At 25.8% G+C, this 13813-nt stretch overlaps 4 protein-coding genes across 5 annotated transcripts; 3 read left to right on the top strand and 1 right to left on the bottom strand.

The window, feature by feature from the left end:
• On the top strand, positions 1–2131 carry LOC126549698 (uncharacterized). The gene is made up of 2 exons (XM_050199771.1): positions 1–756; positions 820–2131. Exons 1-2 carry the CDS (start codon positions 12–14, stop codon positions 1953–1955), a joined length of 1881 nt encoding a protein of 626 aa, XP_050055728.1. The 5' UTR covers positions 1–11; the 3' UTR covers positions 1956–2131.
• Positions 2132–2237: 106 nt separating this feature from the next.
• LOC126549702 (uncharacterized) lies at positions 2238–5008 on the top strand. 2 transcript variants are annotated; one of them, XM_050199778.1, is made up of 7 exons: positions 2238–2439; positions 2501–2677; positions 3236–3343; positions 3908–3982; positions 4086–4306; positions 4506–4756; positions 4862–5008. In XM_050199778.1, exons 1-5 carry the CDS (start codon positions 2253–2255, stop codon positions 4301–4303), a joined length of 765 nt encoding a protein of 254 aa, XP_050055735.1. In that variant the 5' UTR covers positions 2238–2252; the 3' UTR covers positions 4304–4306; positions 4506–4756; positions 4862–5008. The 2 variants fall into 2 exon arrangements, with proteins under 2 accessions (XP_050055735.1, XP_050055733.1); XM_050199776.1 differs by having other exon boundaries at positions 3227–3343.
• Positions 5009–6753: 1745 nt separating this feature from the next.
• Positions 6754–12671, top strand: LOC126549798 (uncharacterized). Its single transcript, XM_050200175.1, has 5 exons — positions 6754–7040; positions 10843–10973; positions 11314–11468; positions 11547–11730; positions 11804–12671. The coding sequence occupies exons 2-5, from the start codon at positions 10882–10884 to the stop codon at positions 12669–12671; spliced, it is 1299 nt and encodes a 432-aa protein (XP_050056132.1). The 5' UTR covers positions 6754–7040; positions 10843–10881.
• Positions 12672–12689: 18 nt separating this feature from the next.
• LOC126549704 (uncharacterized) lies at positions 12690–13467 on the bottom strand. Its single transcript, XM_050199783.1, has 2 exons — positions 13094–13467; positions 12690–13009 (listed from the first exon to the last, which is right to left on the bottom strand). Exons 1-2 carry the CDS (start codon positions 13396–13398, stop codon positions 12763–12765), a joined length of 552 nt encoding a protein of 183 aa, XP_050055740.1. The 5' UTR covers positions 13399–13467; the 3' UTR covers positions 12690–12762.
• Between the last annotated feature and the right edge of the window lie 346 nt (positions 13468–13813).

The following is a 13813-nucleotide window of genomic DNA, read 5'->3' as shown; positions in this document are numbered from 1 at the left end:
TCTAATCAAAAATGATAAAAAGTAGTAGAACTAAACGAAGGAGATTACAAGAAGAGATTGCATCAAATGATTTGTTTAATAAAGATCATTATTATATCGAAAATGCGATTTCTCTACCTTCAACATCAACTAATTTCAAATTAACTGAGAACTCGAAAACTGAAATTAATTCAAATTTGTATATTATTCAATCTCCTCATGTATTAGAAACTAATGTTGACAATAATCATTTTGAGCCAATCGAAAATAACACTCCAATTATTGCGCACAATAACAATTCTAATAATAATAATGAATCCATGGAAATATTACTTGCAAAATGGGCATTAACATTTAATATTTGCCAAAATAGTTTAAATGGCTTACTTAAAATTCTTCGAGCTTGTCCTTTTAATTTATCGACATTACCAAAAGATGCCAGAACAATAATGCGAACAAAAAATGTTAATAATTTATTGGAGGTTGTCCCGATTAACCCTGGCGAATATTATCATTTTGGTTTAGCAGTAGGCTTACAAACAGTTTTAAAAAATGTATGTTTAAAGGAAATAAACATAGTTGAAATTGTTATTGGAATTGATGGTCTACCTTTATCTAAGAGTAGTAAAAGCCAATTTTGGCCAATACTCGGTTATGCAAGACCTTATAGTAATGCAATATTTCTTATTGGTTTATATTGGAGAAATGCAAAACCGAAAGATAGTAATCAATATTTACAACAATTTGTGGACGAAACAAAAATATTGTTAGAAAATGGTATTATTATTAATAACAAATTAATAAATCTTAAAATAAGTTGTTTTTGTCTTGATGCTCCAGCCAAATCTTTTATTCTTCAAATAAAAGGACATTCGGGTTTTAGCTCTTGCACTCGGTGTACAAAAGAAGGAGAGTACATAGAAAATCGTATGTGTTTCCCTTATGTTACTGGAGAATCACTTCCTGCCCGCACCCATAACGATTATATAACAAAAAAAGATCATGACCACCATATTGGTACATCTATATCTATATTAAAAAATTTACCTAATTTTGATATAGTAAAATCGTTTTCATTAGATTACATGCATCTTATTTGTTTGGGTGTAGTCAGGAAATTAATTCATTTGTGGATTGGTAAAGGACCTCTAAATGTTAGACTTCGCAGCTCACAAATTAAAGAAATATCCACTATATTATTAAAACTTAGACCTTTTATAACGAACGATTTTTCACGTAAGCCTAGAGGACTTGATGAAATTCATTACTGGAAAGCTACAGAACTTCGGCAATTTTTGTTATATACCGGTCCATTGGTCCTCAAAAATATTTTAAACAAAAATTGTTACAAACATTTTATGGTATTAAATATAGCTACTACAATATTATTAAGTCCTCATATGCAAAAATATGTAGATTTTGCATCTGAATTATTAAAATATTTTGTTGAAACTTTTGGCCAAATTTATGGAGTTCATATGATTTCACATAATGTACATGGTCTTCTACATATAGTGGATGATTATAATAGCTATGGACCATTAGACAACATAAGCTGTTTTCCTTTCGAAGACTACATGAAAACCTTAAAAAAAAAAATTAGAAAACAAGAAAAACCCTTGCAACAAGTTATAAAACGTTACAACGAAGAGCAAAACAATTTTCAAACCACCATCCGTACCTTCAATAAAATTAATTTAACATGTTCACATTCATCTGGACCATTGATTGATAAAAATGATTTAAATGGATCTCAATATCAGAAAATAAACATAGGAAATTTTACAATAAACACAAAAAATGTTGCTGATTCTTATATATTAACTCAAAACAATAAAGTGGTTCAAGTGCTAAATATTGTTGAATCTAAAAAACATAATATAATTATAATTGAAAGGTATTTGAAACTAATGCGCCAATATTTGAACAACCAATTAATTCTTCACATCTCAATATGTATTGTGTTAAAGACTTAACTAGTGAACTTCAATATTGGCCAATTAAAAATATTTTTAAAAAAATGTTTCTTTTTACACTAAATGATCATAATATAGCTATACCAATAATACATTCATCAGTTTAAATAACTTTATAAAATTATAAAGTTTATGTACATATTAAATACAATCAATACATCTATAGGATAAAATAGCAACTCTAATTGCTGTTAGCAAGTAATATATAATATATACCTAACTATGATTATTAATAAAGATGACTTGTTACTAATTTGAGAATTATTTTATTTTTGTATAGCTATTCTCTATTATATAATGTATACAGTCATTCATTTTGAAGAAGATGACACTGTTGAAGCAGTACCAAGTTATTGGTTTTCAGAAGACCAGTGTGCTTGGCCAATATTAAGAAGCAACATTAAACGGTTCATCGAAAAAAAAATAAAACCAAATGATTTGGAATTTTATATGTTAAAAGCAAGAAAATTATGTGGTGAAATAAGTAAGTTAAAAACTAAAATTTTACTATTTCAGATAAAATTAAAGTATAAATTATTATTTAGGTTCTTTATCAGATGCAAAAAAATTGGCAACAAAAGCAACATGCACATCAAATTTATCTGGTGATGATATAAGGGCAGCTAGAATGAAAAAAAAAAATTCAAAAAATACTATTAACGATCCACCCATGTTTAAAACTAATGATATAAACCAGACTATGAACCACAATAATCAAGAAGGTATAAAATCAATGAAGTATCTATGCAATGCTATTATATCAAAATTCTTATAAATGAATTATTTAGCAATAGAACTTCCTATTATATTTGTAAAAAATAACAAAAATGTTAATAATATATAGGTACCTAATATAATATATAATATTAACAATAGCTATGAGATAATACAAATAATTTTTTTTATTAATAAATAATTTTTATTTGATTTTAATAGAATTTCTAACACTAAACATAATTATTATGTAATATTTTATTAATAAATAAATGTAATGGTAGGTATACTTATAATTAATAATATTGTAAAACTTAAGGCAGTCAGGCGACAGGCCCCACAATAATATATCTAATTTCAATTTATTGTACTTACTAGTACATTTAAACGTACATAAGTATTATTTTATTTGTTTTAATTTTACATTAAACATAATAAAATGTATACATTGTATTACATTTAATATACCTAGTTATAAAATTATATATTTTATTTTTGATATTTATTTTAAATGTATTGCATGAGAATATAATAATAAGAAATTATCTAACTTTTAGTTTTAACAGATAATGATGATAGCTATTTTATGGGAAAAAAATCATTATCGTATAAAGCTAGCAAAAATATACATAAAAGAAAATTTGAAAGTCCAAAGAAAAAATGTTCACCTTCAAGTGAGTAATAATATATATATATATATATATATATATATGTATAAATATTTAATGATAAATTATTTAAATTAGGTTTATATTCTAATTTAAGTTATTGTATATATTTTTAACTTATATAAAATATATTATTATTGTTTATTAGACCACCATTAATTATGTAATACATTTGTACACATAATTCTTATAACTTTATAAGTTGTAATATTATACAATATATTATTATAATATAATATAGGTACAAGTTAATCTATAGTTAATTTTGAATTTCTTTCATTCTTTGTAAGATTTATTTTGATATTTTATATTAATTTGAAATATTTTATACATATTGCATAATTATAAGTACATCTTCAAAATGTATTACTTTAATGTAGAATTTATTAATATATTTTATTATACGTGTGTATGTAAAGAATATATTAATATAAAATATAAACAATATTAAAACTTAACAAATAATAACTTTATTTATATACATATGTGTAATATTAATAACTATACCTGAACCTATTATATACAATTTAAGTAGGTATTTTAAATATTAATCATAATTTTATAATTTAGGTAATTTATTAAGTTTAGAAGATGATTCTAAAATGAAAAAAGCTAGATCATCGATATTTGATGTATCATCATCTGGTAAGTTAAAAAATATTTAAATTATGTTCTAACAAAATTTAATTATTTAAAAGTCTTTGTTTTAAATTATTTTGGACAGTATACTATTTTTTATGTTTTTTAGATGATGAGCATTTATCAACCCAATCAAATTCACCACATATTTCTGTTCATCAACCATCTACCTCGAGTTATGCTCATCAGCCAATTGCTTATAATTTACAGCCATCAGTCTCTACATCTACTTATACTAATAATGAACCATCTATCTCTACATATATTCCAAACCATCTACCTCTACTTATCAGTCAAATTCTTCTATTACTTCTGTTCAGCCCATAACAGGTACATATATATTATAATATACATATATAATATATATATGGAAATACAATTTAGCTATTATAATTAATAAATATAAATAAGTATTAGGGTACCTGGTATATATAGAGTACCTACAACATTGAAATGTAATATAGGTACCTACATTATTATAATTATCACATATATTATAACATAGAACATTTAAAATATTTTATTTCAGATTTGCATGCAGATATTTTAAAAAAAATGTATAATACAGTTGTTGGAATTAAACTAGACATTAAAGAAAATAACTATAAATTAACTAGGCTGGAAAATACCATCAATGACATGAAAGAATTTTATCGCAACACTAATAATGTAATCCATCAACATACAGAAAATAAAACATGGGATTTCCCAATAAAAACATTAGACGAACTTGACAACTTTGAAGAAAAACTTAGTGATGATCAATTTAAATCAAATGTTGTGAGTTTTATTAATATATTTATTATAGTATACTATTTTAAAATATATTATATAATATTTTTTAAGGCATAGGAACAAATAATTCTTAATCATTTTTGTTTTTAGATATTGGAAAAAAGTTTGTATGTCCGAGATAGTGTAGGAGCAACTGTTCGTTCTATCCTATAAAATGTTTGACGATAACCTATTGATGTTGTCTCATACATTGGGCAAAAAAAAAAAAAAACATTTTCAATATTAAAATCAAATAGTGTTATATTTGGTAAATATTATTATTAATAATTTAAAAACTCTTTATATTGATATATTTAATTCACTCAATGAACCACAATACTTGTACAATACAAACATAAAAAAACATAAAGTAGATAATAATTAATAAATATCTAAATCATAATTAAATGTATAGGTAAACTATAAATATTTGTTTGTCTAGCCAATTTACATTATTTTATTCTTTATATGCTGTTAGAAAAATTTACACATTTAAAAATGTTCCAGAACAAGAAATAATCAACCCATTAAAATTATATTTGGCACAAGCAAAGGCCCGCCTTGAAAAAAAAATAGTAAAAATAGAGATTAAATTTAATTTCAGTTATATACTTATATATGTAAATAATTATATTAATATTATTATATTCCTGTGATATAATATTGTATTTATTTGTATTTGGATACCTATTCTTTAATATATTAGTATATAGTATATTATAGGTACCTAAAATAGTTTATATAAGTATATATTTAACTCTTAATTCTCTCTTGATAAATCAATATATAACTATAAATAAATATGTCTAGTATTACGTTATAAATATGTATACATATTTATTATATATAACGTTATTACCAACTAATTATCACTATTTATTGAATTTTGTAATATTATTATAAAATTGTTTTCATTATTTCATTATTTAAATCTTTATTTGCAGTTAATATTAATCTTAATTGCTTTATATAATTTTATATTGTACACTTCTCCGGGACTTATGTATCTTACATTATCTAATAACCTTTATATCTTATATTCTTAATTAATTGAATTAATTGTAGAGCTATCATAAAAAAAGTATATAATATTGTATATAATGTTTTCTTCTACTAAAATAGTGTTTTATTTAATAAAACCTAATATACCTAATATTTATTTATATATTATTTATTACTATAAATGTTATTTAGTATTTACCCATGTATTTCCTTATTATTAAAATTTAAATATTTATTGTTATTTAGAATCTTTTATATTTCATTACATAACTTACATAAAATTCAGTACAATTTTCAAATCTAGAATTTCTATTTTATAATTGGAAACATATAACTTAGGTTGGTATATTTAAAAATATTTTTTTTTCCAAAACTTTAATAACACTTGTTTGTGATTGATGTCATTGTAACCTTCTATACTGCCACTTTGATATATTAAAATACCTAAACTTAATCTTAGTACTCTGGTAACTGCTTCAAAGCACTGAGCAGTGCATATTAAGTATGGCAACTGGCAATGCATTATTTAGTATTAATAGCATAGCTGACAATTAATGAACTTTAATAGTTTATTATTACATGAGTATAGTATAAAAACATTCAAACATTTGTATTACAATAAACCTCCCTAATGCATGTATACTGTATAGACATACTGTAATAAAGTAGTTATAATTTTTAGTACAGTAAGTAATATTATACTACATATATGATAGGTAGCTTCTTACCAATAATAAAATTAATATAGGCAATATTTATTAATTTATTCTAGTAATAAAAATATAATATTTTTAAAAAATGTATTATACATATAAGAGAAAAATATATTTAAAATATTATTTTTAAATGTTTTTAAAATGTTATAAAAAAATATTTTTAAAAACATTATTTTGCTGGCCAAAAAATATTTTTAAGACATTTAAAAATGTCCTGACAACGTAATGAAAACTATTTAAAAATATTTTAGTTTCTTGAAAAACGTTTTAAAAATATATTAAAAATATTAATTTGCTGTATGGGAATGTTATTGATGTTTATTTTGTTTATTGGTAATACTTATTTATTTGTCATCTAAAATATTCACGATTGTGGTGTGTCTAAAATTTCAGATTTACGTGTTTTGTATAAATTGTATACTTTGTGTCCAACGTTTTAGTGTTTAAACTTGTTATTAATAATGAATAATAAACGAAAATATAAATCCGGTTCAAAAAAACGCCAAAAAAAAGAGAATTATTGTTGCAATGTGCAAATAATAAAAAACAAATGAAATTTATTTATTCAAAAGGTGAGTTCAAATTTTAAACAATTATGCTTAAGTACCTAAGTTAATATCATAATTTTTAGTTAATAATAATATAGGTACTATGTAGTTATCAAGTGGTGAGCTAGATCTCTAACATTGGGTGAACAATTATTATGAACACATTATAGACCTTGTGTCCCCACAATCCGTTTTACACAACTCACAATTATAGCCAATTGTCATTTAATTTAAATATTTTAGATTATTATCAACAATTATCTACTTATTTTCTTCAATTAATTACTGATAGACTGTAAGCTAAATTGTATTCTTATGTATTTATGAATTATTTTTTATTTCTTAAGTTATTTTGAACTTTAAGTGTTTAAGTACATCATACACTACTATAATACAAAATTATTTTAAAAACTATAAACATTTTTAAAACTACCTTCCTATACCTACAATATGTATTATAAATATACAATTATTTTTTTGTTACTATAATGGTAAATTCTATATAAACTATATGCTATACTATTAATTGTATAGATGAAACTAAAGTTTCCAATTCCAATAGTGAACATTCCATGGAACATATTAATTTAGAAGATCCAACTGTAAAATTAGGTAATTATTCACTTTGATTGTTTTACAAAATAATATTTAAGGGGCCGTCGTACCGGCAAAAATACTGTACAAAAACATGCCAATTTTGTTCCAATAATACGGCTTACTGAATGGTTTTAGAGCAAAATACCTTAATTAAAAGTTGTAGAGGAGAGTTATATCGGGTGACGTATAAGATTCGATTTTTGATATTTTAATTTTTTATACCAATTATTCGCAAGTAAAAAAATGAAAAAAAACAGAAAACGCAAAATGGTTTTATCAATTTTGAGAATGAAATATCAAAAATCGAATCTTATACGTCACCCAATATAACTCTCCTCTACAACTTTTAATTAAGGTATTTTGCTCTAAAACCATTCAGTAAGCCGTATTATTGGAACAAAATTGGTATGTTTTATAGTAAAAAAATTGTAATTACGGCCGTCATGTGCTGCTCTGCTAAGTATAGCGGCAGCGTTCGAAACAATGTTCATATCGGTGAAACACGATTGAGCACGGTCCCTATTTTGAAACAACCCGATTGAGCACTGTCCATATTTTTTAACAACCCGATTGAGCACAGTCAAATGAATGCAACGTTGCCAATTTTTCTGTCCGACTACAGCTAGCTAGGCTACACGCGGATTTTGAAATACTAGTACCTATATACATAAAGCCGGTGGGAATATTCGTCAATCTTTGTGCTTTACTAGTCGTATGGAGGTATTTAACATAGAATGGTGATTATTTTCAATCGTGGTTTCCCATCTTTTGAAAGCGGTACGAGTATAATCGATAAATAATATACGAGTCGTGTAGGAAATTAGGATCGACTTAATCGTAAAATCAAAGTAGGTACACTCATGCATTATCGATTACGCCAATTAAGATTATCTATACGACTGTAAGATTGGATATTATTTGTTATCTACATAATATATAGTCAAATAGAATTGGGCTTTTATATTGCCAAAATAAACTAGACTCAATACTATCAGGCGTTAGTGGTTAGTGGTCGTTCGTCGTTACGCGTTAGTACGTTACACCGTTTATTTTTGATAACTTTTTTTATATACGTAGAACGCGATGGACAATAGTGAAATAAAAGTTATTTTATCCGAGAGAGGAAAAGAATTAGCTAATGTTGGTGCTTTTAAATACAGATTTATTGGATTAATTAAAAAAGGCGAGTTATTAAAATGGCGATGCACAAAAAATAATTGTACAGCTATGATTTATTCTGGGCCAGATAAAAATATCGTTATTAAATCAAGTGGACAACATAATCATGTAGGAAATTCACCTAATAAATTAGAAAGGCAAGTATTACGTGAAAATTGTAAAAGACGTGCTGAAGAGTCACTATCAACTCAACCTTTAAAGTTGATTAGAAGTGAACTTTTAAATAATTTAGAGCAATCTTCAATTGTTCATAAAGATTTAAAAACGGTTCGTAAAGCTATGTACGATAGACGACGAAAAGTACTTCCCAAATTGCCTAAGTCATCGTGAGACGTTTTTTACAGTTGAATTAATGAAAACTCAAGATGATTTTAAGTTTCGTGGACAACCATTCATACATATTCCCGAAGACAATATTTTTGTATGCATTACTTGTGATTTCATTTCAACCTACAATTTATGATTAGCATGATTGTATTGATTTTTTCGCCGATGGTACATTTAATTACGCACCCAATATATTTGAACAACTATATACTATTCATGGATATAAAAATGGGTATTATTTGCCGTTGGTTTATTTTTTTTTATTTAAAAATCAAAAGTTACATATAAAAAAATGTGGATTTCCTCCTACAAACTTATGTGTAGAATATACAGGAAGTCAGTTCATATTACAAAAATTACACGTTGACTTTGAAAGGCAGCCCACCAAGCCGCGAATGAAGTTTTTGAAAATGTACAATTAATAGCTTGTCGATTTCATTTAGGACAATCATGGTGGCGAAAAGTAAGTACAAAATAATTTCAAATCAAAGAATTAAACATTAATTGTATTCTTAATTATTATTAGATAAACAGCGATTCTATTCTCAGAATAGCCTATAAAAAAGAAAACGACGAACTAGGAAATTGGCTTAAGAGTTTTTTTGGGTTAGCTTTTCTTCCTAGTCATGAAGTAGCCGATGCATTCGTCGAACTCATGAGTGTCTGTCCAAATGATAAAGTCTGCTCAGAATTTAGCGATTATGTTTTCAATAATTATATAGATGATGAATCTCCATTTCCCCCAAATATATGGGCTAAAGAACCTATGTTTGATCCAAGGTAGATCATCCAAAATCTAATTATTAAATATAAAAAAAATGTTAATTTAATTTCTATGAAACGTTTTTTTTTAGAACAACAAACGCTGTTGAAAGTTTTCATAGAACTTACAATTCACAATTTTATAAGTCTCACCCACACATACACTTGGTAATAATGGTTTTACAAGAAACTCAAGCTGAAACGATGACAAAAATTCAATCAATTGAAACCGACAGTTATAAAAGTATGAGTTTTTTTCAAATGCAAAAAATTAATTCAACTATAATGGCTTACGATGAATATTTAGAAATAAATGTTTTCTAAAGATTTACTAAATATTTATTAAAAGTGGGAAATAAATATTTAGGGATACCACTTTAAAACGTTGACACATACTACAAATATTCAATTAAATATATAAATTAATTTTAAGACTAATCTGTATAGGAGATGAATTATACATATATTTATAAAACAAATGAACTTTTATTTATTATTTTATTATTAATTTTTTTTTCAACGGCAACGTTGTAGGTATTTCTATGCTCAATCGTGTTATATTTTGGATTTATATTGTTTAATTGTATCTATGCTCAATTGGGTAATGAAAAAGGTAAACTGTGCTCAATCGGGTTTCAGCCGTTCATATTACCACCCCGCGCGCGACTGCAGCCGTACCGCACCATAGGTCTAAACTGGTTTTTATATCGCAGTTTATAAATAATTGTTGTTATTGTAATTATTGTTACGATAACAATAATGTTGGTGACCTTGGCAATTCCAAACGAAGTAGCTACCCTCTGGTGGCAAAGATAAGAACCTCTGAAATGTAGGTACTGTATACAGCGTGTGAAGTGTGAAGTGTGTACTGTATTATACTATTATAGAAGTCAATGTTTGTTATTACTTGTTTAGTGTTGAATACTGTTTATTTGCGAATTTTTCTTATTTTCCATTTAAGTATTTAACTCTACCTGCTGCCAGTGAGAAAATTTAAGATATGGCTGATCACAATTATGTTTCAATAAATGAATGTGCAAAGAAATATTGTAAACGATATTGTTGTACTCCACAATGCAAAAATAAACAAATGTAAGTCTACCAAATTTTAGCATAATATTTATTATATTTACATCATGTCATACATACATTAAACAAAGGTAAAAATCCTTATATAGTTTGAATCCACTCTGACATTGTTGTTTTAAAAATTATAGTTAATGTTGAATAATAATAGATTATTTCTTAATAATGTTACACATATTCTTGTCTTTCAAACTTGATACTTAATTTAATTTGGAATATTATATTCGAAAGCTAGTGCTTAGTGCTAGGTAATAGAATAAGTATTACTTAGTTGTATTGCAGATATTGCCTACTTAAAAATATATTATATTCATATTTAGTAATTGTTTTAACTACCATTTACCAGGTCTACGTCAACTATAACATTCCATTCCTTCCCTAAACAAAAAGATTTAAAATTAAAATGGAAGACTGCTCTAAAAATTGGAAAAGAAGTGCCAAAATATGCTTTTGTATGTTCTACACATTTTGATGACAGTGATTTTATTCCAAGCTCAAAAAGTAAAGAATAAAGATTAATAATAAATAATATATCAATCAAAAATGCATTTTTTTATGAAAAGTATATACCATGTATAGCTAGTTCACCAGCAAAAATAAGAAGGCTGAAGATTGGTGTGGTACCTTCAAAAAATTTACCTGTTCGGTTACTGGACAAAGTGCTTTTAACTCCAACAAAAGAAAAAATCATTAAGAGAGCTGAGAGATTAAAACAACGTCGTCAAAATAAAGAACATTGTCAAATTTTATTTCAAAATGACTGGTAAGTTAAATTCAACAAATACCAAATAATTGATTTGAATAAATTCTATTAAATTTTAATTTGTTTTTTTTAGTTTACCTGATAGTACACCTATTACTGATGTAGAGGAATTATCTTCATCTTCTACACAAACTGATGTCTTGACCCAAGAAAAAACTACAGTATTATCAAATGAAATTAAAACTGCCGATAAAGAAGTCCAAGTTAATACATTTCATTCCGATTCTCTTTTTAGAAGAAGTATTATGGATTTGATTAGAAATGATGAAGATTTAGTTGCATTAACAGGGATACCCAGCATGGACAAGTTGTTAAAACTTGTCAATATTGGTGAATTTGTGATAAAAAGTTTAAATTATAATATCAATTTTTCTCTTGATATTCTTCATAGAATAGTGTTAGTATTAATGAAGTTAAAACTAAATACATCTTACAAATGCTTGGCAGTTTTATTTGGTGTTTGTAAAAGTACTTGTACAAATTACTTTTACGAAACAATTGATTTGTTATATTTAATTTTAAAACCTTTAGTTTTGTGGCCTTCTAAATCAAGTATTTCTAAAAATATTCCTAAATGTTTCATAAATTTCACAAGTACTAGGGTCGTAGTTGATGGAACAGAAACTCCTATCGAAGTTCCAAAATGTTTGTCATGTCGTATTAGAACTTATTCTTTTTATAAAGGTAAACATACTATTAAATTTATGGTAGGCATTTCTCCAGATGGCCTAATAACTTTTGTTAGTGATGTGTATGGTGGCAAAGCATCTGACAAACATATATTTGTAGAGAGTAATATTTTAGAAAAGTGTGATATTGGTGATGGTGTTATGGCTGATAAAGGTTTTCTTATTGAAGAGGAATGTTCTAGGGCAGGTGTTAAATTATTTCGTCCCCCCTTTTTAAAAAAAAATAAACAACTATCTTTTGAAGACACTTAGAGACATTTAGACATTTAGAGATTAATTGGTCAATTATTCACTTTAAAATTTAAAGTAGCAACCAAAATGGATTCAGCTAAACACAAATTTACTATGTTGTACGTTTGTAAGACGGAAACAACATATTACCTTCAGTTAAAGTTTCATATACAATTTTCTCAATATTATTTGGTAATACATCTGGCAGAGTTTCTGAATATGGAGAAGTATACTTTTGGACATGACAAAATTTTTTTACTGGGATTGTATGATACATCTCTGTTCCAATATTTTTAACCTTCCCCCACTGTTGGCGTAATTCAGTACAACTCAATTCCTCCAAACTGTCAATTGAAGTTCTGTAAGTATTATAAGGTACGTACTTACTATTAGGTATATCAAATTTTAAATTCTTTTGAAAAAAAAGAATACATTTTACTTACTTCTGTAACTTAAGCATAACGCCAACAACATGCTTACACTTCCCTGTGCCTGCTTTACATGAGCAGGAACCTGACACCTTCACATTACCTTCATGAATAGTTTTTGTGACTAAAACTTCATGAGGATGACCATTAATGTTGGAGGTTTGTAAACACAAAGCCATAATAACAAGTTTATTTTTTGCTTGTTCTTTTATACCAAACTCTATTATGTGGTTACATTTCAATATCTCTGAGCCCTCAACAAACGGGCGTTTACCATCACCTACATAGTCCATAATATCAATAATTTCAATTACTGACATATTTAATAATTAAAAAATGACCACTAAATTACAGAATAATTTTAATATTATATTATAACCACTTGGAGTTGGAGAGTGTTGGTGACTATTACGAGTATTACCTACATTTCATTATCAATTGTGATAAGAGAAGAGCGCTCTCTATATTTGCTTGGAATCGCCAATAATATAATATATCGATACCGATATCGAATTTTATATTTCGTGTACTATTATTTTGCACGCCGCGTAGTGGTAGGTATTATATATCTCACGTCATCATTATTATAATTTGTACAATAAAAGTACGATTTGAATAATTATTTTTTTAAACTTGAATAAAATTTGATGATTTGTTAATTTTTTTAACGCTGAACCACATTATGAAAAAAAATTATTAAATTTAAAACGATATAACAAAAAACAACCTTAGGTA

This window comes from Aphis gossypii, chromosome 2 (genome assembly GCF_020184175.1).
Source record: "Aphis gossypii isolate Hap1 chromosome 2, ASM2018417v2, whole genome shotgun sequence".
In the NCBI taxonomy this organism is placed as follows: domain Eukaryota; kingdom Metazoa; phylum Arthropoda; class Insecta; order Hemiptera; family Aphididae; genus Aphis; species Aphis gossypii.
This window is presented reverse-complemented; position numbering and strand designations above follow the sequence as displayed.

What these genes read in the sequence shown, in the direction of transcription:
- LOC126549698 (XM_050199771.1), top strand. Translation starts at nt 12, where the DNA reads ATGATAAAAAGTAGTAGAACTAAACGAAGGAGATTACAAGAAGAGATT. An exon ending in AAAAATATTGTTAGAAAATG is followed by an intron (nt 757 to 819) that starts GTATTATTATTA and finishes TTGATGCTCCAG; the next exon opens with CCAAATCTTTTATTCTTCAA.
- LOC126549702 (XM_050199776.1), top strand. Translation starts at nt 2,253, where the DNA reads ATGTATACAGTCATTCATTTTGAAGAAGATGACACTGTTGAAGCAGTA. An exon ending in GAACCACAATAATCAAGAAG is followed by an intron (nt 2,678 to 3,226) that starts GTATAAAATCAA and finishes TCTAACTTTTAG; the next exon opens with TTTTAACAGATAATGATGAT. An exon ending in GAAAAAATGTTCACCTTCAA is followed by an intron (nt 3,344 to 3,907) that starts GTGAGTAATAAT and finishes TTTATAATTTAG; the next exon opens with GTAATTTATTAAGTTTAGAA.
- LOC126549798 (XM_050200175.1), top strand. Translation starts at nt 10,882, where the DNA reads ATGGCTGATCACAATTATGTTTCAATAAATGAATGTGCAAAGAAATAT. An exon ending in TTTTATTCCAAGCTCAAAAA is followed by an intron (nt 11,469 to 11,546) that starts GTAAAGAATAAA and finishes TACCATGTATAG; the next exon opens with CTAGTTCACCAGCAAAAATA. An exon ending in ATTTTATTTCAAAATGACTG is followed by an intron (nt 11,731 to 11,803) that starts GTAAGTTAAATT and finishes TGTTTTTTTTAG; the next exon opens with TTTACCTGATAGTACACCTA.
- LOC126549704 (XM_050199783.1), bottom strand. Translation starts at nt 13,398, where the DNA reads ATGTCAGTAATTGAAATTATTGATATTATGGACTATGTAGGTGATGGT. An exon ending in GTTATGCTTAAGTTACAGAA is followed by an intron (nt 13,010 to 13,093) that starts GTAAGTAAAATG and finishes TAATACTTACAG; the next exon opens with AACTTCAATTGACAGTTTGG.